Source organism: Chlamydotis macqueenii, chromosome 12 (assembly GCF_036417535.1).
Source record: "Chlamydotis macqueenii isolate bChlMac1 chromosome 12, bChlMac1.mat, whole genome shotgun sequence".
NCBI classification, from domain to species: domain Eukaryota; kingdom Metazoa; phylum Chordata; class Aves; order Otidiformes; family Otididae; genus Chlamydotis; species Chlamydotis macqueenii.
Genome location: NC_141567.1, coordinates 894,208 through 917,523, shown reverse-complemented (window position 1 = coordinate 917,523; position 23,316 = coordinate 894,208). Strand labels below are relative to the sequence as shown.

At 43.0% G+C, this 23,316-nt stretch overlaps 2 protein-coding genes across 7 annotated transcripts in view; one reads left to right on the top strand and one right to left on the bottom strand.

Moving 5' to 3' along the window:
- Window positions 1–1,701: 1,701 nt before the first annotated feature.
- On the bottom strand, window positions 1,702–8,030 carry CIAO2A (cytosolic iron-sulfur assembly component 2A). Its single transcript, XM_086757456.1, has 5 exons — window positions 7,815–8,030; window positions 5,676–5,840; window positions 4,328–4,377; window positions 3,222–3,267; window positions 1,702–2,162 (listed from the first exon to the last, which is right to left on the bottom strand). Exons 1-5 carry the CDS (start codon window positions 7,939–7,941, stop codon window positions 2,065–2,067), a joined length of 486 nt encoding a protein of 161 aa, XP_086613582.1. The 5' UTR covers window positions 7,942–8,030; the 3' UTR covers window positions 1,702–2,064.
- A 433-nt stretch (window positions 8,031–8,463) lies between these two features.
- Window positions 8,464–23,316, top strand: part of SPG11 (SPG11 vesicle trafficking associated, spatacsin) — a 43,677-nt gene continuing 28,824 nt past the window's right edge. For all 6 annotated transcript variants that reach the window (XR_015259864.1, XR_015259860.1, XR_015259862.1 and 3 more), the window contains exons 1-19: window positions 8,464–8,719; window positions 9,754–9,938; window positions 10,714–10,941; window positions 11,602–11,800; window positions 12,370–12,507; window positions 13,217–13,680; window positions 13,923–14,068; window positions 14,955–15,075; window positions 15,432–15,587; window positions 16,877–17,055; window positions 17,240–17,416; window positions 17,876–17,947; window positions 18,341–18,468; window positions 19,109–19,287; window positions 19,783–19,990; window positions 20,535–20,738; window positions 21,326–21,432; window positions 21,803–21,948; window positions 22,784–22,945. Coding sequence is in view for 1 of the 6 variants with exons in the window: in XM_086756995.1 (XP_086613121.1) it covers window positions 8,508–8,719; window positions 9,754–9,938; window positions 10,714–10,941; window positions 11,602–11,800; window positions 12,370–12,507; window positions 13,217–13,680; window positions 13,923–14,068; window positions 14,955–15,075; window positions 15,432–15,587; window positions 16,877–17,055; window positions 17,240–17,416; window positions 17,876–17,947; window positions 18,341–18,468; window positions 19,109–19,287; window positions 19,783–19,990; window positions 20,535–20,738; window positions 21,326–21,432; window positions 21,803–21,948; window positions 22,784–22,945 (3,411 nt within the window). In the remaining 5 variants the exon portion in view is untranslated. The remainder of the gene's footprint in view (window positions 8,720–9,753; window positions 9,939–10,713; window positions 10,942–11,601; window positions 11,801–12,369; window positions 12,508–13,216; window positions 13,681–13,922; window positions 14,069–14,954; window positions 15,076–15,431; window positions 15,588–16,876; window positions 17,056–17,239; window positions 17,417–17,875; window positions 17,948–18,340; window positions 18,469–19,108; window positions 19,288–19,782; window positions 19,991–20,534; window positions 20,739–21,325; window positions 21,433–21,802; window positions 21,949–22,783; window positions 22,946–23,316) is intronic.

The window sequence follows — 23,316 nt, the reverse complement described above, 5'->3', positions numbered from 1 at the left end:
TAGGAGGACAGGCTGAGAGAGTCGGGGTTCTTCTGCTGGAGAAGAGAAGGCTCTGGGGAGACCTTTCAGTACTTAAAGGGGGCTTATAAGAAAGACAGAGACTTTTTTTTACCAGGTCCTGAAGTGATAGGACCAGGGGTAAGTTTTAAACTAAAAGAGGGCAGGTTTAGATTAGATGTAGGAAAGAAATTCTTTACCGTGAGGGTGGTGAGGCGCTGGCCCAGGCTGCCCAGAGAAGCTGTGGGTGCCCCATCCTGGCTGGAGGGGGCTCTGAGTGACCAAATCCAGTGGAAGCTGGGAGGGCGGCTGAGCTACGGGATCTTTGAAGGTCCCTTCCAACCCAAACCATGCTGTGATGCTGTGCTCTTTTCTCCATGCTCCCCCTCGTGGGAAAACACTTCCAAAACACCCTAGCTCTGCTCACCTCCTCTCCAGAAGTCATTAAAAGCTACAACTACACTTTACAGAGGCAGCTGGAGAAAGTGCTGCTAAGGACATACGTGCTTCCCTCAAGGTAAACTCAGGGTGAGCAGCGAGGGCACAAAGGCTTCTGAAATTAAATTTAATTGTAGCTAACTGAAGTTGCGAAAGGGATTTTCCACGCATACGCTAGTACTGACAGTTCTGCAGTAACGTATGGAAAAAGGGGATTGTTCGCTCCCCCTTTTTTTTTTTTAGACAATTTTGGCACTGGAAGGAGGGAGATGGCGAGCTCTTGTTGGCACAGCTGTGAAGTGTCAGTACGCTGCTTTACAAGGGAAAAATTTCCCCCACTGCTTATAACGCGTAGCCTAGCTGGAGTGCATTCAATTATTTCATGCCCTCAGGAAAGCTTTCTGTGGATTATTATTAAAATGGTTACAAATCCCTGAAATCCCAGCAGATGTTTGCACTGAACTCCAAGGATTTCTCACCGTTTAACCAAGTACAAGCCCGCGAGAGTAATCACCGTTTCACGGAGGAACAGCTCCCTAAATCTCTCGTGAACCTCTGCAGGGGCTAACTCCTTGCCTTGACCAGATAACCCACCCTGGGATCCCCGACAGCTTGTCGGGCGCCAGGGACCATGAGATGGGTGGCAGCAGCCTCTCTCCCTGCAAACATCCGCTGCTGAGGCCCTCGTGCGGCTGCACGGCGGACACTGAGCATCACTGCCACCGGGAGGACAGCTGAGCGAGAAATGTCTGCCCAGTTCTTCAGGGAAAGGTTCTGCAGGGTCAAATCCACAGCTGCGGTGGAAACCAGCCCTAGGGAACTTCTCCAGTGACACCGCGTGACAGCTGGGAGCACTACGGACACCCCGGAGAAGATTAGTGAGGGAGCAGCAAAAGGAAATGGGATACTGGGAACCACTGAGGGCTGTGGGATTCTCTCACCTTCCATGTTGCAGGTAAAAAGTAAGAAAAAGCAGGATCTTGTCCAGAGGAAAACTTTACCCCCAGGATAATTATAAAGCAAAGCCTGCAGAATCAGCAGCATATACTCACAGAGAAAAAAAGCAAATATTTAGCAGGAACAGTGTCCCAGTAAACGTCTACCTTGTTCTGGTCCAATCGCTTGGTTCCAAATTCTTTTTCTGAATTCATTTCAGCCTTAACGTGTTTATCAACAACGAAGCTGAATGAAATGTTTTGTTCTCTAACAGAAATCTAAACCTAAGCTTAAAGAAAAAAAGAAAATTTCTGAACTCAGAAAGCAGCATTTCAGTACAAGATTCTGTTTTATTTTTACAGTGCAGTGATTGAAACAACGTAGAAATTTAACTTGCAAAACTGAATTTATATCACAATGTCTAACAGAAGGCAGTACATATGTCTTTTGTTTTTAATCGTAAAATATTTCTCTGGACACCAGAAATTACAAACTCTTAACACTATACACTTCACTTTATTTTAGAGACTAATTTATCATAATTTAAATCTATCTTATAAACAATTCCTTTTAAAAAACGTGGAAGATAAAAAGAACTCAAGTATTAAACTCAAGGCCTTGATTATTATTTCCTTTTAACAAAGATATTTTAAGAAATTTATCAAAATGATAACTCCGTGGGTATTGTAGCTGCTAGTCAGGCTCTGTAACACACTGCTCCACAATTTCACGCAGGTTGGGGTTCTCCATCGCAGCTGCTACTCTCTCTTTGTCATTGATCTGCTTGTTGACTGCAAAACATGACACGACAAGTAAAGTGAGGAGCAGTTCTCAGCGGTACTTCACACGGACTGCATCGGTAACATGGCAATCGCTAGATACCATACTGCAGCGAAGCTTTTCCAGACCTGGTGAGTGGCCAGCTCGAAGGCAGAGAAAACGCTGCTGTACGGGAACAGGACATTACGTCAACTTTCTTTTCCATTTGCTCTTTAGGCAGAAGATACTATTTGCATAACATCCCAAAGTGACATTTGCGCAATAGCTGATGAAGCACTGCGCAGGCAGACACTTAAGCTGCGTGGCCTACAATAAGGATGTGGTGCCAGACACAAGGACAAGGCAAGAATATGAGGGTGCTCAAGAGCCAGGAGTCAAAGGACAGAGGATTAACAGGAAACGAAAAATAAAGCAAACGAAAACTCAGTCACAAAAAACCAACCATCAGAAACCAATCATTTTTCCAGTTACTTTTCCAGTTTAGGAAAAGAATGTAAGATGCACTAATGATGTCTTGAAAGGTGTGAAACTTGTGACAAATCAGTCACGCAAGTTCTCCAGGTTAAATTTCTCATCACCTCAAAGAACCACTTTTCCCACACAAAGATATCTGTGCTTAAGAAAAAAAGCCTGGGACACTGTCTGGATAAAGGCTTTACCAGTGAGCGGCTACATCTTTGAAAGAATTTTGATGTCCTGCAAGTTTTACTTTAAACACTGACAGAAACACACATTTTTGTTATGGTGATGTTAAGATAGCAAGATCAGCCAGTCAGGGAGTTCTTCATGTTAATTATTCAGCAGCACAAGTGCAACTTCTTTTGATACACACACAACTCGGCATCTGCAAGAGCTGTGGGGTTGGTTTGTTTAACAAAACAAAACAACAAGCAGCAGCTCTGTTCACAGTCCCAATACAGCTTCTGAAACAGCCTCAACCAGGCGTTTCATTTTAAAGCTGTAACAGGGTATTCATTTCTGAAAAGGGCAAGTAAGGCAGGGGAAGAAAAGGACCTCTCAGAACACAAACACACCGTCTAAAGCTGCACTCATTCACGAGCTCTACTTACTGTCTTCTTCAGTGGAATGTGTACCTTCAGATATGTAGATCTCCAGCTAGAGGAGAGATCATTAATGTTAGCTGCATACATCAACAGTGGAATATATTCATTACTGGGGGAAAAAAATTGTATAATACGCATACCATGCATGAAATTCATACTTTCAAAAGCGTTCACAGGCAACAAAAAGGGATTGATAACAAGAGCTGATCTTAAAACTTCACTGCAACGCGATCACAAGACAATCTCCTCCCCCATTTCAGAGAGGCCCCAATAATCTTTCTTCAAAGTTGTGGAGGCATTCGTTCCTCACTAGCATCAACTGCTCATGTGAAAATGTAATCGCAGCTAGGATTTGGAAACAAAGCGGAGAACCGGCACTACTTTCCCAACAAGATCTCTGCAGGCCTCAATTCAGGAACAATTTGTTTAGAAGCCACCAGAATTGCAAGTGCCACTTTCACAAGCTAAGTACTGTCGAAAGGACATCCTTAGGAAGAGATTCCTAACAGGATATTCCTGGCAAGTTTTGCTCGACGATGAGAATCACAGATATTCTATTTGAAAAGGGCAGTATAATGCAGTGTCTGTGTCCTGCACGGGAACAGATTACAAGACTAGAATCTAAACGACCTAAATCACCTTCACGCATTTAACAGGCCTGGGAAATCATCATCGAAAAACCCTCACACACGTTCACCTGCAGGGAGATCGCATAACATCAAGGTACCAAGGAAAACCAAGCAAACAAATCCTATGCCTTTTATCTCACCTTGCTGAACCTGAACTTATTTTTTTACCATGTTTCCAGTAAACTAATCACCATTTACCTAATTTTCTAGAAACACAAGTCTCGCTTCACACTGTTTAACTGGCAAGATGAAGCTAGCAACTATAAAACAAAACAACAACAACAAAAAATCAACAAAAAAAAATCAAAAACTGCTGCACCGTACTACAACATTCACTCTCTCCACAGGCAACGACGAGCTTTAAAAAGACCCCACCCTCAGCCACAGCTCGGGAGTTACCTGACCCTGCAGCGCACACTCTTGCAAAGAGAACCTAGCAAGCCTGCGCGCAGTTTAAAGCAAGTGCCAGAGCAGATACTTTACCTTGTGTCTAAAAGGCAGACATCTCTGAAGTTTTATTCTTAAACAAAGGCCTGTTTAAGCAAAACAGAGAAGAGATTTTATTGTAAAATTCCAGGTTTGCAGTGCATTTTCAGAGAATCCATGTTTAACAATCAAAAGCCACCAGTACAACTGACAACCTTCTCCTTCTGTATTCAGAGCAGCACAAGCCCCAGAGGAGACTAAATAACTTGTGGTTTGACCCGTTGGATGTAGCTTTGAAGTTCAGCTCACACCTGCCTTAGGAGGTCTGTGGTCTCTAAAGACCTCCTAGAAAGACTAAATACAGACAAACTCCTCCATTTCCACCTTTCCTCTGCGTTTTTGGTAGAGCTTCCTGGCTGTCGCTGTGCCTGCGTCTGTACTGAGAAAAACGCTTGTTTTGTTTTCTGATTTTTTTTTCACAAACCCAACATAAATTACCTGAAGAACACAAGCCTGTGGTGAGCTGAGGACAAATCAAGCTCATAACTTCACTGCTTAATGTCCAATATATAGACTGAGCAGAGGATGAGCCTTAACCCACTGATATTCCTAACAGGGTCCAACTAGAAATAAACTATCACTGTTTGGTGTGCTAATGCTTTACTATCGATACTTTACTTTCTACATAAAGCTGCAAAGGTTTATTTGGGCATAAATACATGTACTTCTTCATTAAATTAAACACTTATTTTCCCTCAACTCTTTAAAATAGACTAAGAAGTCTTAGTATTGATACATAATGGTAAGAGTTGCTAACCTTGGTACATTTCAAAAATCATTTCAGAGACCTCAGAGGTGATTTTTCAGATGTGACCTCACCACAAATAATAAGGAAGAAAAAAAGCAAAATAAGCCAGTGTAGAGTCTCATTCAACGTCATCGCTTTCAAATCCCTAACAGTCTTAATTTTTTTTTTGTATTCTTGGATTGTATGTGGGGTTTTTTGTGCACGTGTGAGAGTTAATAACAATCCATAGGGTAAGGGAAAGATAAGTGAAACAGTCGTAAAATTTTTAACATTTCTTTTACATTTAAGAGCAGACAAAATTTTCATTTTAACATTACTGTAGTCATTTGGAAAATATAAAGAATTCTGTAGCACTTCCCGGTGGATTTCTGAGGGAGCCTCTTTGAAGAGGCTCCCTAACTTGACAAAAACAGATGGACGTCCCCACACTTCCTCTGGTTTTTGTTTGTTAGTATTGCTAGTAGGGTCCTCAGGTGAAACTCCTGGTCAAGCTGCTGGCAAAGCAATGCTGAACTTTAAGTAAGCCTGATGTTTTTCAGACAACCTAAGATTAACTTTATGCTCCCTGTCACAGATTTAATGCAACAGCAACCTTACCAATGAGAGTAGCCAGAGAGCAATGAGGTACTGTTGGTGTAAACCTGATGATAACCAGATATTCATCTTCACCTATCTCATGCACTTCCACGCAGCTTTCCGTTACCACTTCCAGTTCTTCTAAAGTATTGGGTTTCTCCGGGTCCCGGATAGTACGGATGATATCTAAAGCAGAAGACAAGTGACCAGCAATAAAGCAGCTTTCCTGGATTTAATAAAAGGTACTTTTATTAGGAACCATCTTCCCAGCATTGTTTATTTTGCTCCTCTTCAGAAAAGGCCGAGCTGCAAATATCAGTGACAGGTTATCTCAAGAGCTGCTTCAGAGGTGGGCAAACTGAAGCAGTTATTGTTCATTGCACATATTTTCACATTCCAGTTCTAAACTTGCTGTTATTTTTACAATCCCACCACAATAATAGAAATCTATTAAAGGACATTAAAGCCGACGGGTCATTTCACACTAGCCTACCCAAAAGACACACACAGATGTAGTACTTCAGACAGGTGTGCTCGCCTCTCAGTTTTTTCAAAAACTAACTTATGAACAAGCCAAGCCAGATTTCCTTCTCATCATCTGCTCTCCACTTCCCAGCCTGGGCCTCACAGAGGAGATCTTGCAGCCACCTTAAGGAGAGCAATACAGAACTACTGCACCAATCCACATTTCTCCGTATCAATGGTCGCTTCCTTAGCCTGTAAAATGTGGAGATCAGCTAGTTTTAATACACCTGCACAGGAAATAACAAGCAGCATTGCCTTTTATAGGAACAACGTGTTCTGGATCAGCTTGAGGAGGTTTCATAAAACAATGAAACGGAATTACAATTATTGTTGCTTTTTCCATAGACCACAAGGTTCTAAAGTAATATTCAAAAGCCACAATATCCGACTATAGGGCAGTGAAAAATGATCCATAAGAGAGTATATTAATTCAGCAAATTTCCTAGGAGCCTGAAAAAATAAGGCTCTGCATGTCAACGTATTTGCTGAGTATTGCATAGAATCCTCACGCTACTTCTACTTGCCTACAACAGTGCCCTGAAGCTTGACAACGTCTTTGGACTCTGCTAAGATCCTACCTGCAGCACTGCCAGAGGGGAAACCTCTCCATGTTTTACAAAAACCTCAGTCATTCGGTAACAGAAATCTCCATTTCCCTGGACTACCTGGCCAACCTTTCTGGAATTACTTGCCTTTCCAGCTGTGTCCAGCTCCTCTTCTGTCTAAGGTGATGAAACACTGAAGTAACTCCCCGCAAGGCAGGGGCTGAGCGAGCCCAGCAGCAGCCCAGCCCTTTCCCGCAGCCTCGGGAGCTGGGAAGCAGCAGCGTTCCCCAGCAGGGAAGCGGTGCAGGAAGACAGTTCTCTCAGCACAGTCTTAGAATCATAGAACGGTTTGGGGTGGAAGGGACCTTCAAAGGTCATCTAGTGCAAGCCCCCTGCCAGGAGCAGGGACATCTCCAACGAGATCAGGTTGCTCAGAGCCTCATCCAGCCTGGCCTGGGATGTTTCCAGGGATGGGGCATCCACCACCTGTCTGGGCAACCTGGGACAGGGCTCCACCACCCTCCGTGTAAAATTGTTTTCCTAATATCTGATCTGAATCTACCTCTCTCTACTTTAAAGCCACTACTCCTGTCCTGTCACAACAGGCCCTGCTGAAGAGTTTTTCCCCGCCCTTCCTGCAGTCCTCGCTCAGGATCCCAGCAGCGGCCAGGGCACACGCTCCATCCCAAGGTCGCAGCACCCACCCGGTCTCCAGACACGGCCCGGGGCCGGCGGTGCGGCTGGGGAGAGCCAGCCGGCACCCAGGACGGGCCCTCACCCCTCCTGGACCCTGCAGCAGGGCAGCCCCTGCCCAGCCCGCACCCCGGCAGCGACTCCAGTTCCCGAGCGAGCCAAGCGTGCCCGCTCCCCGCCCCGCGCCAGGAGCGGCCCCTCGGGGACCTCGCAGGGGTGCGGAGTGCTCCCGCACAGCCGGCCCCACAGCTCTCGGCCCCCACAGGGGCTGGGCAGCCCCCGAGGGCACAGCACCAGCGGCCCCCCGGGGCCCCTCACGACCCTCGCCCCACGGCCCCCCGCCCCAGGCCTCGCCAAGAACCGACCCCGGAACCCCCGACAGCCCCCGGACAGTCACCGTAAACCTCGAGCGCCTTGTCCTGCTCCATGGCCTGGCTCCGGGGGGCATGGCAGCCCCTACGCAGCCCGGAGTACCACAGCACCCTGCTCAGCGTGTGCGACAGCAGCCCCAGCACCAGCGACATCCTCCCGCTCCGCCATGGGCGAGCGCGAACCGGACCCTCCCGGCCACCGTCCGCCGCCGCCGCCAGCGGGAAGTCGGCCTGGGGGCGGGGCCGAGGCTGTGGAGGCCCCGCCCACAGGCGGACGCAGGCACCCGATTGCCTATGGGCGGGGTCATGCATGGATGCTCCGCCCGTGCGCGTGTCGGGGGCGTGGCTGGGCGGTACCCCAGCGGTGGCGGGGCTTTGCCGCTGCGCGGGGCTGGCCGTTCCCGGGGATCTCACCCCCACTGCCCCACGAAGGGCACCATAAACCCGCAGCGCCTGCCTCGGTCTCGCCGCCCGCAGGGAGAGATGGTGGCGGCAGGCCCGTGTCCGCCCGCCGCAGCCGGGGGGACTACAGCTCCCAGCTCGCATTGCACCCCAGCCCGCCGGCGCTGGGCTGCGCTGCCTGCTGGGAGTTGCAGTCGCGCCACGGCACTGGTCAGCGCTGTCAGCTGACCGGAAGGAAGGGTTACCCCGCCCAAGATGGCGGCGGGCCGGGGCAGGGGCGGCCGGTAGGCCGAGGGCGGCGGCCCGTCCTGAGGAGGATGGCGGGGGCGAAGCGGGAGTTGCGCGTGCTGCTGGCACCCCTCTCGGAGGAGGCGCGGGGCTCCCTGCGGGACGCAGCCTGGGTCCGGCTGAGCAGGGGCCAGGACGCTCTGGGCAGCCTCCTGGTCCCTGGTGGGATCTACCTGGAATCCCTGGTGCCCAGCGGAGGCGGCCGGGCCCGGGGCAGCGTCCTCCCGGGAGCATGGGCTGAGTAAGTGGCAGGGGGCGAGCAGGGGAAGGGGAGGCCGGGAGGGGTCCCCCGGCGTCGCTGTGCTGTGGTGAGGGGCGCCGGGCGGACCCCAGGGCCTGGGGGCGCTCCTCGAGTGGGCCCCGGCCCCGAAAGCTGCAGGAGACTGAGGGGCCTTTCAAACCTCGCCTTGAAATGGAGCGCTCTCCACTTAAAATCCCATTGCTGGAGGGGATGTTGATTTATATCTGTTTGTTTGTCTAGTTGTGGGTGTATTCATTACAGTAGATCAAAAAGAAACAAAATGAGGAGGAAAATTCATCTGCTTTTGTCAGCTTGCTGGTGTAAAATTTCCTAGTGCCCTGACTGACTTCCTTGTCTGCTGGTCAGGGGCAAGCTCTTGTGCATGACATTCAGCGATCACAAGATGTTTCTAATTTGCTTGAGTAGCTTTTAGTGCTGAGTCAAAACCACAGTCACACTGCAGTTGTAAACGTCTGCAGTGTCCAGCAGTACCGGCACTGTTCACGGTGCTCTGGTCTCGTGTTTCACTCCGCACCATCCTAAGCGGCCTTCTGGCTGTTTCCTCTGCCTGCTCCTCTCCGTGTGAGAGCGGGTGTGGAGACAGACACCTGAAGAGTTTCTCAGCCTGATCAGTGGGGAGGCAAAACATATGGAAAGGCGCAAGGTGCTCTGCTTCTCCCTGGCTAGCAGTGCTGGCGTGCCTCCTCCTCGAAGTCCTGAAGCAGAGCATCGCTCACATAGCGTGTGCCGTGGATTCTAAAGGAAAGAAACACGCGAGGGGGGGAAGCCTTGTATTCTGGAGAGGAAGAGAAGCAGGGATTTCTCAAGCGCTGTCTTGCGTTGCAGTCTCTGTTAGGGATGAAATGTGTTCCAGTTACTGGGGAGGGAGAGGGCGGCGGCAGACTCTTTACTGCAAAAGGTTAAAATGATATAAAATGATACTGTCCATCATTAGTACACTTCCAGAACTGTTCAATGTATGAAATGTGGAAAGAGAATAAGGTCAGTAAACATACTGAATGTTGCATCTTCAGCTTCATGTGGGAGAATACAGAAGACTCTGATCTGCGAGCAAACAAGACAAAAATACTGGCTCTTAGTAAAAGCCACGAGCTGTTTGTCTATGAATTCAGTGTAGAAGATGGAAAATACAACCCGATTTCCCTGCACAGTTTTAAGGAAGATACACTTAAAAAGCTCCTTGAAGTTAAAAACATTAGTGAGTAAATTTCAATGTGCATTCTGTATTTGAAATTACTGTAGGTCTAATTCCACTTCAGCCGGTGAAAGAGATCGAGGCCGTAGGACTGAACACCGGGGAAGGGTCGGATACTTTCACGCTGCTTTAAAGTGATCAGTAGCAGTATTAATTAGCTTGAAAAATAACAGAGACATTTCTGTACTCAAAGATGACATTGCTGGAGGGAGTTAAACTGTTTGGGTGATATGAAGTTAAAAATAAACTTTAATAAAACATATTAATGCAACTACACTATCTCAAACTTTCCCTTTAATATTGGAATTGATGGGAAGAAAATATAAGAGAGGGCTTGTCACTAGTCCTGCAAAGACTGGTTGTGTGTCATGTTCTGTGGTTAGCAGACAGCACACAGTTAGAATGCCCGCTCTGCAGGACCTAGAGCTTTGATGTTATACATGTTCTTAAACAGTCTCCGTTGCTGATGTACTTTTACTTCCAGAGACTGTTGTTTTTATTTTCAGTGTTGACTGAAATACTGTTTTGTGGTGGTTTTTTATGTTCTTCCTAGTATTGTCCACCTAAAAAGCCTGCACTGTTTTAGGAAACTGTTCTAAAATCAGTGCTCCTGACATAAAAAGTGAGATTTAAAAAAAGCAAGTCCCCACCTCCACAGTCCCAGCTTGTATTAAGATGGTAGCAGAGACAATGAGTTTGAGCTGTAATTTTCTTGAGATATCTTTACAAACCAAAAGTATCAGATTGCTATAATCCTAAAATATCTTTACATTTACAGGTCTGTCTTCAATTTCCTCTTTGAGGATACTGTCTTTTGCAAACAACAAATGCATACTTCTGCTCAATAAGTTTATTGTTGTGCATCTTGCCTTTCCCGGAAAAGACTCGCCCGCAGAGCCACATGACTGCTTTACCCTTGATTTGTCTCCGCAACTTTTGGAAGGAATAACGGATACACACTTCTGCAGGGGAGTCCTGTTTCTGCTGGACAGTTCTGGCTGGATTTGTATCCTTTGCAGCAGAGACTGGCTCTCGGTGTAGGTGATCCGGAAGAGCAAACCGTAGCCATGTATGGAATGTAGTTTCTCAGTGTGCCACTGGAAATCTGTTTCACGTTGGAGTAATGGTTTCCAGAGTTTTGGGTGTGTGGTTCTGTACATAAGAGGCTTACATCTACTGTCCCTAGACTTTCTTAATTAGATCCTTCAGAAATTATCTACAGTACGCAGGGAATCACAGCTTGGAAAGCAGATAGCTGTCTTCTGTGTTCTAAAGAACAGGAGCTCAGACCTGGCAGGCCGTTCCACAAGGTGCTCAACTTATTATTTGTCATTTTTTTCTGATATGTGTGCAAAAAAAGCAATAAACTCAGGTTACTTTTCCCTCCTGATTGGGTAACTGTCAGTGTATATTTGTCCCAGTTCACTTCTGAGTGTAAGTTAACTCTTGAGATGGCACAAGTTGCATGTTTGTGGAGCACCTAGCACAGTTCACTTCTGATCCTAGCTGAGCTTACAATGCTACTGTAAAACAATTCTAGATGTTTGGTTGTGCAGAGATTGGCTCGAACCACAAAGTTAACAGAAATCCACCGTCTTCCCTTCCGTGCCATTTCTTGTTTGGTGGGCAATCTGCGGCCTGCTGTTTTCTTTAACACCGTTTAAAGATGTATTTGACTCTTTTGATGGTGCAAATCTAGCAAACGTCAACGTCGCACTCTGCCAGGGAGGTGTGGAGGATGAGGACAGGAGTCCAGCCATCGCGTCGCCGCTCACTGCAGTGAAAGTGTCACAGGATCTCAGTGTTGCTGTGGTCATCAGTTCTTCCAACAATGCCGTCGCTGTGGATCTGAACATGTACTTCAGGTACGCTGGCAGCAGAATTCCTAAATAAAAGTTTTGAGTACAGCTAAGATTAAAAAGTGCCTGATCTTGCTCCTGTAATAGTTGAGATTGTGTTAGCTTTTTATTTTGAGTTCTGGCCCTGTGGTAGAGCAGAAATTTCATATTTCGTTAAAAATTGCCCTTTATTGTTTGTTCCAGTTTATACTCTGTCGCTTTTACAAATAGAAAAAACTTTGTATTGGACTGTATAGTTTTTCTAGTAAGGTTAGGGTATGTGCTGTCTGTTAGTGCCAGTGGTGGTTGGTAGGACCTGTTAGAAATACTGCAGAGTATGGGATAGTTAAACTATTCTGACGCAGCTTTACTGATTTTCTTTGGTAAATTAGGACTAGGTTGTAATTTAGAGGTGTTGTCTGCCTCAAAGGAAATAGCACTGGGTTTTGATGGCTTACCTGGATACATTTTTGTGAAAGCTGTTAAACTGAGAGAAAACTGCTTCTCTGGTAGCTCCTGGAGGAGTAAGACGTGAAGGTAAAAAGAAATCTTAAGTCACCCGAGAGAGGTGAAGTTGAATATTTATTTCTTTACAGACAGTTCCCTGGGCATTTGCTCTGTAAGAGAGATCCTGAAAATCTTCCAGTGAAGCCTCCTGAAGGACTGGATGAGGATGACCTTGCCAGTTCTGACTATAGCATGGAGCTTTTGACATCGCCTTTCCGCACAGACAGGTACATAATGAAAATACTTTCTCAAACAGACTGGCTTTTGCCCCCTTTAGATCACTGATTAATAAACTATTGATTTTTTTGTTGTTGTTGTAGTTGTGGCAGGTAAAATCAGCTCATTCTGCTTTAAATCTTTTGAATATTAGGATGATGTTACAGAACGGGCGGCGACAACTTTATATGTCATTGAACAGGTTCCAAATAGTAATTACTGCTTAGGGTGTTACCTTCAGTTTGAACCAGTATTGCCAGGTTTTTGTACTCCAAGTACTTTGGAGTTTGTTGTCTAAGACAGATGAGTGCATGTGGACTTCAAAATATTTTGTGTTCATGTAAAACATTTTAACTATGTTGTGACTCTTAGTATTAGAGATATTAATACTTTCGAAATATGTTAATTACAACTTGATGTAAATTTAATAAATACTCAATTCTGGAATTAATTTAATTTTATTTTTTTTAATTGATGTGGCATTTCAATGCTCAGCTTCATGGACGTTGTCAGCTAATGCAGCTGATCATTCAACTTGGCTGCAAACAGCATTTAATTAGAAATAAACAGAACATGTTACGGTTAAAATGTAAGATGCTGGATGGAATCTGTAAGCTTAAAATGGTTGTTGTTTGACTGAGGAAACTTTAAAAATTTATTTATCTGCATTGTTCTTGGCATAATACCTGGTATTATAGGTAGCTTCATTCTTCACCCCAGATCCTGGAAGGCTCACTTATCGTCACTGCGTGACAGAGTAAGGAGAAGACGACCAGGTTCTCCAGATTTGGTGAATGACTTGAATTTACCTTGGTATCAGTTTTTTACCCACCTTGAAGGTCATGATCCTGAAAACTCTGACAATTCTGAGAAGATGGTGGCTTTTGTTCCACAAGTTGTTACGTGGGCTGCTTCCAAAGCATTGCAAAGTGATGGTACAAACCTCAGCGATGCAAGAGAGCAGTGGAAACAGATCGCGGTAGAAGCACCACAAGAAGTGATGAAGCTGGAGTGTAAGCTGGTAACTGGAGTTAAAGCAGTGATTGTGGTGTTGACAAATGACAGAGGATTGACTCTTGCTCTCTGGGATTTTGAGTCGCAAGACCTCACGTATTACCACTTCGGCAGAAATAGTGTTTATGTGGATTGCAGTGAAGAGGTGCCGTTATGTCTACTTCTGACAGGTGAGGGGTTTTATATAACTGTTATGATGTGGGCTTCTGCTAAAAGCACTTTTTTTTAAAGTGCTCTTCTTTCCTGGCTGCCTCGCTGCTGTCGGCTAATTTCTAATGCATTCTTGCCGAGGTGAAATCCGAATGCAGCCGCTGCAGCTTTGCATCATTTTGACGAGAGGCAGTAGATAGAAGTGTTGCTGTGTAGCATCCTGCTTTTGTATTTTTAATTCTGGTTTGATTCTTTCATTTAGAGCGTGGTCTCTCCTTAGTTCTGTTTGGTTTAACTCAAGAAGAGTTTTTGAATAGATTGATGATCTATGGCAGCGCTGGAGTCGTAGATTCTGTTTGTCATCTCAATGAATGGGAGCGATGTTCAGTTCCGATACATGCGCTAGAGGTAAAGAAATCTATTTCATGTCTTACAGCTAACAAAATGCTTCTTTGAAGTAATGAATGCAGTTTAGCAATGATAGTGGTGTTTTTAGACACAATTAAGACTATGCCTCCGTAACCTAGAGGCAAAAAGTAGTGGTTTTGTTATTAAATAAACAATTAAAAACCTGAGCCACCCAAAAGAAGAAATACAGCCACAAAGTCAATGTACATTAAAAAAAAAAATTAGCTAAGCAGTGCTCAAAACTCCCTCTTAATTGGACTCAACAGCATTTTTGCCAGTTTCTGCAGCAGTTTTTGTCCTCTTGCAAAATGTCAGATATTAAAATGAATCCTTGGAACTAGATTTTTGTTTTCCAGTGCTCTAGTTCTACTTTTAGATGACACAGAGCCTCGTTTGAAAAAATACCGTTGCAGAAGTCTGTGACTCTGCAGCATTCTGTCCGTCGTTCACTATCAGTCTGTATTTTCGGTTGTGTTTAGAGGGAGGGCACTTGGATGAAGACGTTTGCTAGGGTCCTTTAGGTTTTATTTGAAGGGTGTGATGGAAAGTGAGTTGATTTTCAGTTGCTGTAAGCTTATTCAGAGCCCCGATTCTCACAGTACGTATTTTATATCCCAAATCAAACTCCACTAAATTGCTCAATTAACATTTTGTCTCTGCAGAGACAAGGCAGGGTTCCTGCAAAGCCTGTTAAAGGAGCACAGCAGGTGCTGAACAGGTCACCTTGTTATTTCAGGCTACAGGTGTTGTGCCCTCAGTTTAAATGTCTTCTTTTTTTTCTGCATGTTTACTTTGTTACTGCATATGAAGTAAAAATACTGGCAGTAAGCTTACAATATATATTTTTAGAATACATGCGTAACTGTTGTACTGCTTGTCTGTCTAGGCTGGTTTGGAAAGTCATCAACTAGACACAATAGACTTATTTTTAAAAAGCAGAGAAAGTCTTTTCAATCTGTCTGGATCTGAGCAGTCTACTGATAGTGCATCCCAGTCTTACCTGAAAAGTAAGTAAAACACTTTCAGCTACAAGGAGCTTTCAATTTAATTGCCTTTCTAAATATGACTATATGTTTGTAAAAGCAAATGGAGTTGTGTGCTTAGATGATGCTATATTGCAGCTGCTTCTGGAAAAGGAAAGAGAAATGGTGCCTAACGTGTGGGGTTTTTTGTTGTGTTCTGATACTGGCATATGCATTATAAGCATTCTGACGTGAAGGAAAAGCATGTTACATATATTGTTTAACACATTTTAGAAGATTTTTGTAGTGTACCTTTATGACTTCTAACTTAAATTTTAAATGTATGTAGTAAGTCATATGGTAGAATGTAGATGTTTTAACTTTTTATGTAATTATTGCAGATTTGGAAGAGCTGAGGCCAGCTTTAAACTTACTTTGCTCAGCTATCAAAGAAAATGATATGGAGCCTCAGAGTAAACACTTTTCTGAGCAGCTGCTGAACCTCACGTTGACTTTCCTCAGCAAGCAACTTGAAGAAATTTTTGTGCACACAGAGAGTAAGATTATTCATTTTGAATCATATGTAGTAATGTAATGTGTCATTGTTGAGATGAGTAAGGACAACAAATTTTTAAAATGGAAACCCTGAATTTGCTTAGAATTGTCAAAAAATTGTGCTAGAGTTAAGGTGTTATTTAAGGGGAAGCATGAGAAATTAATCTGAATACAGGGTTTGTGTTAGCCCAAGCAGCTACGATCAGGCCCTTGGATCAGTCAGGGTACTGCCAACAGGACCATTTTGGGATGTGTAGGAGTGGCAGGCTGGGACTTTCAGACTGTTGCTGGATGCTTGATGGTAGTGCAGTTAAATGGTTTGAGTTTAGCCCTCAGATGCTCACTCTTTCCTCAGTGCAGGCACTTGACGTATTCTGGCACAAATATTTACGTGGCTGTGAAACGGAATAGACTATTTTAAGAAACTGATGCATCTGAAAAAATAACCTACCAGGTTATCTTTAATCTGGAGCGCTTCCCAGTCTGATAGTCACACAACCCAGCGTAACCCACGGGGTGGCACAGAAGCGAAGAGCGGCACCTGATGGGGGTTGCAGACTGGATGTGGTAGTGCATGACGGCTTATGCTGGTGCTGTTGCTGAGGTGTTGCTCTTTGAAATACAGCCTGAAAGGTCTAAGACTAGAGTAGCAGCTGGTGTACCAGGGAAGTATTACAACGGCAGAATTCCAGAGGACAGTTTTGTTTTGCTGGAGGAAGCTGTGGAGAGTAAGGTGACATGTCCCAGCGTACAGTGTGCTGCTGCTTGGGCGTGAACTGCTGTCTCAGTGGTGCATTTCAGTCTGCAGATCAACAGGTTGCATACATTTAAGCAGAACTGATTTCTTCCAGTAGTAAAAGGTGCAAACCGTTAACTGTTATTCCTAATCATTTTTTAGTATGTGATTATTAGTAGTCTTTGTTTCTTGCTACATGAATGCTATGTTTAAATGTCTCTGCATTTTAAATGTGACTTACCTGTCTAATAATTGGTTGGATTAATAAAAAAAAAAGTTCTCATTTACTTGCCCCTGAAGGGGAAAACACATTAGTGAGGACAGGGGGAGCTCTCTGGAGCGCTGGGGGAGTGTGACTGTATCCTGGCGGTATGCTGGTAGTGGTGGACAGCCTCAGCACCTGGACGGGTCAGGTGGCAGTACAGAGCTGATGTGCTCTTTCCTCTGAGGTGTGTTCTGTTTGTTAGTCAGGAGAATGCCTTCAACATTAGTACATTAGTTACAAATGCTGTGGTGTTCATTCTGCTTAACTGACATCTTGGATGTTCTTGACAGAACCTGATGAATTCCTGCAGAAGGGTGCGGATATTCTAACTGATTACATTATAAGGCTTCGAAAATTTCTGAGAAAATATCCTCAACCTCAAATAAATACGGTACACGCAGGAGGTAATCTTGATGAAGACCTACCTGCATTAGAAGAAAGCCACGTGTGGGAAAAACTGACACCAGAGGTAAAAATCATAGAATCATAGAAAATGAGTAGTCAATTTTTTAGTATTCTTATCAAATATATTTATGGAAATGTCTTTAAACTATATGAGGTAAATCAATATAGAGATCATAAAGACAGTAACACTGACAATTAACGGGATCTATGATTCTATCAGTTTGTTCCAGATTTGTTTCCCTTTTTAGGAAGTCATCGCTGAGGCCATCTTAAGCAACAAAATGCCAGAGGCCCAGACCTTCTTCCGAATACGTCAGCATCCTGCTCAAAGTCATCAAGAATTTATTCAGACAGGTTTGAATCTGGTCTATGACCGTCTTCTGAAGGAAAATACCCAAGAGGCCTCGGAACTTTTAAGAAATATGGTGAGAGGTGTTCAGTAACCAGCAAAACTAACAAAATAAATGAATGCTGAGAGTATGGGGAACGTTTAGGTGTCTTATGGATGTATTGATTCTACCACGTACATGTATTACAGTGAAAACTGACTTGTTTAAAAGAACTGCTTTGCCCACTCGTGTGACTTCAGAATGCTGAGGGAGCCTGTTTGTGAGTGTTTATTGACTGGTGGCATGGTCAGCAGAGTGTGGAGGTGGTTCTGGCAGGTCGGGTATTAAAGCGTGCACCTTTTGCGTCCAGTCATGCTGGAGACATCACGTGCATCGCTGAGTTGTTACCACGTCTCTAGTAACTGGTGAAGCAGCTACCACAAACATGCTTGTAAAAGATTTTCTGCTTTGGAAGGAAGGCAGGGGCTTTTATTCCGTCAACGTACAGCTGCATTTGCACAGTCTGCATACAATAAGCATCTTCTTTTTTCTTAGGGCTTTGATGTGAAGGAGGAATTGCATAAGATATGTTTCTACACAGTTGATAAACATGTACGAGATTTGTTGGTAAGTGTTGAAAAGGCTTTTTTTGTCTAGCTGATGTTCTTAGGTCTGAAGTCTGATGTGTATTCATGCTGAGAGAGAGCATTGTATTGAACACACAGACTTTGTCCCTGCATCTTTGCAGTGTAGGTGCAGAAACATGACATTGACATGCCAATGTTCTTTTGTATTTACAGTTAAATTAAAAATTGGTTAAAATACTGTTTCTTTGTTCTGGCTCTGATCTGGTTCTCATCTGCTTGCACACAGTATGATGCTCTGGCCCTCTTGAAATTTAACTCAATTTTTTTCCTACAGTTGATTAATTCTTTAAACGTGCAGGATTACTTACAACTTTGATATATTATAAGTACATAAAAATTGTAATTGGAGGTAATACTTTAATTTGAATTAAAGGTGAAAGTTTTACGAGAAGAAAATTATTTTTCTGAAAAAGAGAAGAAAATGATAGACTTTGTGCATCAGGTTGAAAGCTTTTACTCGGAATCCTTCCAAGAAAATAAAGAGATTCAATCTCTTTCCAGGTAATGTGGGTTATCAGTTTTAATTATTAGTAATGTTACTAGGTTTTAAAATATACTGGCTTCTACATTGCATCTGATTTACAGGACTAACAAATACAGTCTCCTGTAATTTCATTAATTTCACACTGGTCTTCATTTGCAGAAATAAGGGTCAGTGTGGGTACTGATTACTTTCATCATTAGTGTAACAAGTGATGTCGTATTCTGTCCAGACTAGGTGATGATGTACTATCGTCACCATAAATGAAGTATTTTTAATAACAAAGAATACTATTAGAATTATTAATCAAATGAAACTTGCTCAGATAGAATGCTCGCTCTATTTTTGTTAGATGATATGCATAATATAGCAAACTAAAGTAACCTAGAAAAATCATTTTACAGTTAAATAATTGTAAAAATGTTACGATACTTATCATTTGCTATGGCAGTTTTGGAAAAATGAGTTAATTCTTTGCCCACTGCTCTCATATGCACTCCCAAACTTTTAGCTGAAGTAAGTTCCTCTACCTCTCACAGAACTCTTATAAAAATGGACTAGCAAAATTTGTTGATCCTTTCATCATCTCCTGTCTGTTAGATGGTGGACTGTTTTTTAAAAGAGTACTAGAAAACGTTCTAATGCAATACATCATTACAGTTTCAAGAACTGGAGAAAGGAACAAGACTTTACCAGACATACAGCAGTTTTGGCCTCTTTGTTGCATTGTGATAGACATCGGGTCCACAGTAGGAGAGTCAGAGTGATGTTTAACTGGGCTCAGTGGTGGGATGAGCTTATGCAGGAAATTATTCTTCTCCCCAGAACACCACGCCAAGGCAAGTATTCTGGTACTAAGGACTTAACTGGCAATTAAAAGTCTGTCTTTGCCATCGTACGTTGTAGTTGTGTAGGAGTGGCATTGATACAACCAAAGTTGTGTGCTACCACGGTAGATCACTTATTTTTGTCAGTGAAAATGGGTAAACCGTGTATTTCATCCTATTGCATTCTGACAGTGATCTGTGTTTTTCCTGTAGAGAAAATTTGGAAGTAGCTGAAAGGGACTCATGTAATGAACGGCCACTTGTTGTAAATGTTATACCCTGATAGGTTCTGTAAGCTTATTATGTGGTAGTATTATATTTAGGTTTGTAGTATGATATTTAGCTTTTTCAACACAAAGCTCTAACAGTCTGTGAGAGTATGCTTAATCTCAGCATCATATTTGCAACCCTTCGTTAAAAATACATACAGGTATAAAGAAATGTCAGTATTTCCCGAAGTAGTGTGTGTTTGTGCTGGTTTCATCAATTTGCCTTTTTGAAACACAGAACTCAAGACGTGTAATCCTGAGGTTCTTTGGATGCACTTGACAGCCCAGCATGATTGGCTTAATATTTGTTCCTGGATTGAAGAACTGGAGCCCCACCAGACTTTGTGTGAACAAGCTAACTGGCCTCCTCTTACTCCAGACATCGTTGACCGGAACATGTTATGCAGTAGCTACATGAGAAATGATATATTAAACAAGCTGGCTAGGTATGTGCCCTGAATGCATTATGCTAGCTTTCTGTCTTATGTAAAGGTCCCTTCCAACCTTAACCGTTCTATGATTCTATGAAAATCAGATAGTGATAGGAGTACATTAATAAAATCTTTGATACGTTCTAATTTTTATGTTGTATTTAGTGCCCTTTTTTGAAACATACACATCCATTAATACATTAAATTTTGGTCTTCTACTTGTACTTTCCGTTATCTGAAAGCAGAGAACAGAAACCCTCTACCAGCCCTGCAATCTTTCATAATGATTATATTCCTGATGCCCCTTTTAATGTAAGGGAGAAAATTCTAAAGGTTAGCATTTCGCTTCTCACGCCTGTTCTCTGCAGTGAACTGCGGTAACTAAGATATTGTTTGAGCACTATCAAATATATTTGGGCATGTTGTGTTTGTCTCAGTAGTGAAGTTATCCCCTAGAAGGAAAGGTCTGCTTTATAGTTTTGAACTGAAAACACCCATCAGAACTTCTTAAAGATACAGCTCTCTAATCAATGTGTATGCTTTTTCTCTTTTCTGATAGAAATGGAATTTTTGTCTGTTCCGAGTTGGAAGATTTTGAACTTCTGCTCCAAAGACTGTCTTACCTTGGGGGAGTACTGCAAAATCCTCACCCTGTTCCAAAATATAATGCAGCGAGTGGTCTGGATTTCCATGCTCGTTTTGTCCTTCACTGTTTAGAACATAATTTGCAGTATCTGTTATACACTTACTTAGACTATTACAGGTATGAATGCTTTTCATCCCTCAGATCTCATGCAGATTTCAATAGTGAAACACAGTTTCAGTAGTTAGTAGTAAGAGTTTTCCTCAGCCCTTGGTGTTTGGCAAGAAGAGTACTTGGTCACAGCAGTGTCATTTAGTGAAAAACTGTGGGGCAGTGTGTTAGGTTTCATGCTGTATTTTGAAGCTTTATTCAGATTGTCTTGTGAAGATTAATTTATGTGTCAGTCATCAGAGGAAGTAATTTTAGTTTGCATAAAATATTTAGAGTGTGCAGAGTGGTATTTGTGAATCAAGTCCTTTCTTTGGAAGGTGTTTGGGGTTGTCGGGTCTGGAACCTGTTCCTTTGATTTACAGAAGCAAGCAAGCACAGCAATACAATCTTAAAGAAGGGAACTGTCAAAGATGTCATATCAGCTAAAGCTGTACATCTTGTAGAGAAGACTGGTGTGCTTTGACTCTTTCATAAGAACGGGTGAAATAAGTCACAGTAACACCACATCAGATGCTGTTCATTTTTAATGCAGTGTTACATCGGGGCAGAGGATGGATACTGTGTTTTCACTATGCTGCTACTCGTCTTCTTTCCAGTTTATCTCCTTCAAATTGCCCTATTTTGGATAACAAGGAGTTGCAGGAAGCGCATCCCTGGTTTGAATTTCTCGTGCAGTGTCGAGGGGTTGCCAGTAGTCCGCAAGGTAGGAGCCTGGCCTTGCTCAAGAGATGGTCTGACGTTTACGCTGCCAGCTGACTATTTGGCACAGCTGGGTTTAATTCTCAGCTCTGCTGCAAACTTTTTTTGACCATGGCAGAACATTTACGTGTGCATCAGTTCCTTATCTCTAAAATGCAGTTTATAATTTCTGTTTAAACTGTACATAGTTATTTGGAGGCTGTAGATATGTCAGAATTGTTTTGTGTGTGATCATCATTGCCTCCATTTTCATTGTATTCCTAACAAGTTGAACAGAAGAAGAATTCATAAGAAAAAGCATATACTATTAAAATTAAAGCCAGTTGTTAATATTGGTTTTGTATGAAATTAAATCTCATATTATTTATTTTCAGATCCAAAGATGATTTTTCAGGCTAGTCTAGCAAATGCTCAGATCTTGATTCCTAGTAATCAGGCCAGTGTGAGTAGCATGCTCCTGGAAGGACGTACGCTATTGGCACTTGCTACTACGGTGTATGCACCTGGAGGCATTGATCAGGTACTGTGTGCAACAAATCATTGGTAAGCTTTTGGAGAAGCTTTCATGTGGTGTTGAAACCTCAAAGGAATACGTTAATAAAAATAAATATACTAATGCCATCATGTAATTCCTTCTCATAAAAATCTGGTTGTGGTATTCCATGTTTCAGTGTTAGTTGACCAAACGGAGTAGAGCACTTTGAGGTTACATGGTTTAGACACAGTGGCTGTGAGTTTGAGTGTTTAGCTCCTTCATAATTGTTACAGCTGAGAGTGTTTATAGGCAATTGTGTTCCTCAGATCGTTTTAGCTTGGCAATATATTTCAATAAATGGTGTGTGCCTGTGTTTGTTAGACAGCCATCCCCTTTTGTAGTCGTGTGTAGTTTTTAAGTAAATGAAGCAATGGGAAACTGCACTGCTCTTCTGCTTGGATCTGAGCAGGAGTTCCTCAGCTTCTGTATTTTTATTTTTAAAGGATGAAAATCTGGGCACATATAAAAAATTTCAGCTTACTGGTTACATGTGTTAACCAGTTGCATTATGCTATAGAGATCAAAAACCACGTTATAAATGATTATAACAGAAAATTACTCGGTGAACCACATGTTGGAACAGAATTCATTAATACAGATAGCTGTTTCATAGTACAGTAGCCTGAAACATCAGGTACTGTGGAAGATATGTCTAATGTAACTTAAAAGGATTTTACAGGAAAAAACAATAGTTTCTATGTTGTCACTATATGTCAATTCCCATGAGGTAGTTTGTTTGGCACATTCAGAGATTGTTTTATTATTATCTTAATGCAGTTTCATCTTCCTAATGAAGTAATTTCGCTTCCTTGCAATGCAGGTTCTTCAGAATGAAGATACGGAAAAACCTCTGAAGAAGGTTGATCCGCAACTCTTAAAAATGGCGTTGGCTCCTTACCCCAAACTCAAAGCTGCTCTCTTTCCCCCATGTACTTCTCATGGAATTTTGCCGCCTGACATCTCTCTTTACCATCTTGTTCAGGTACACACGATGCTTCTCGGTAGTGCTTTTTGGCAGAACAAAAGTGAACTAAGAGAAGCTTGTTTTCAGCTAAAGCCTGGAGGATGGGGACAATGTGTTGTTTCCACAGAATCCTTAATTTGGAGCTCAAGCCCATAGCTTCATTCTGAACAGTTTTTGTAAACGGTATCTGAATACTGTGTCTGACTTCTCCCCCAGACACATAAAAACATCTGCGGTGTTTAACTTCAGCAGTCCTGGAATGTCAGACAAGTTATATTCTTGCAGTGTTCAGTGGGCAGGTTGTCCAGTATTACAAAAATTAAAATGTTTTTAACTACCTAAGGGAAACTGAAGTTTAGAATTAAAGGATAGTGTCTCAAGGAATGTCA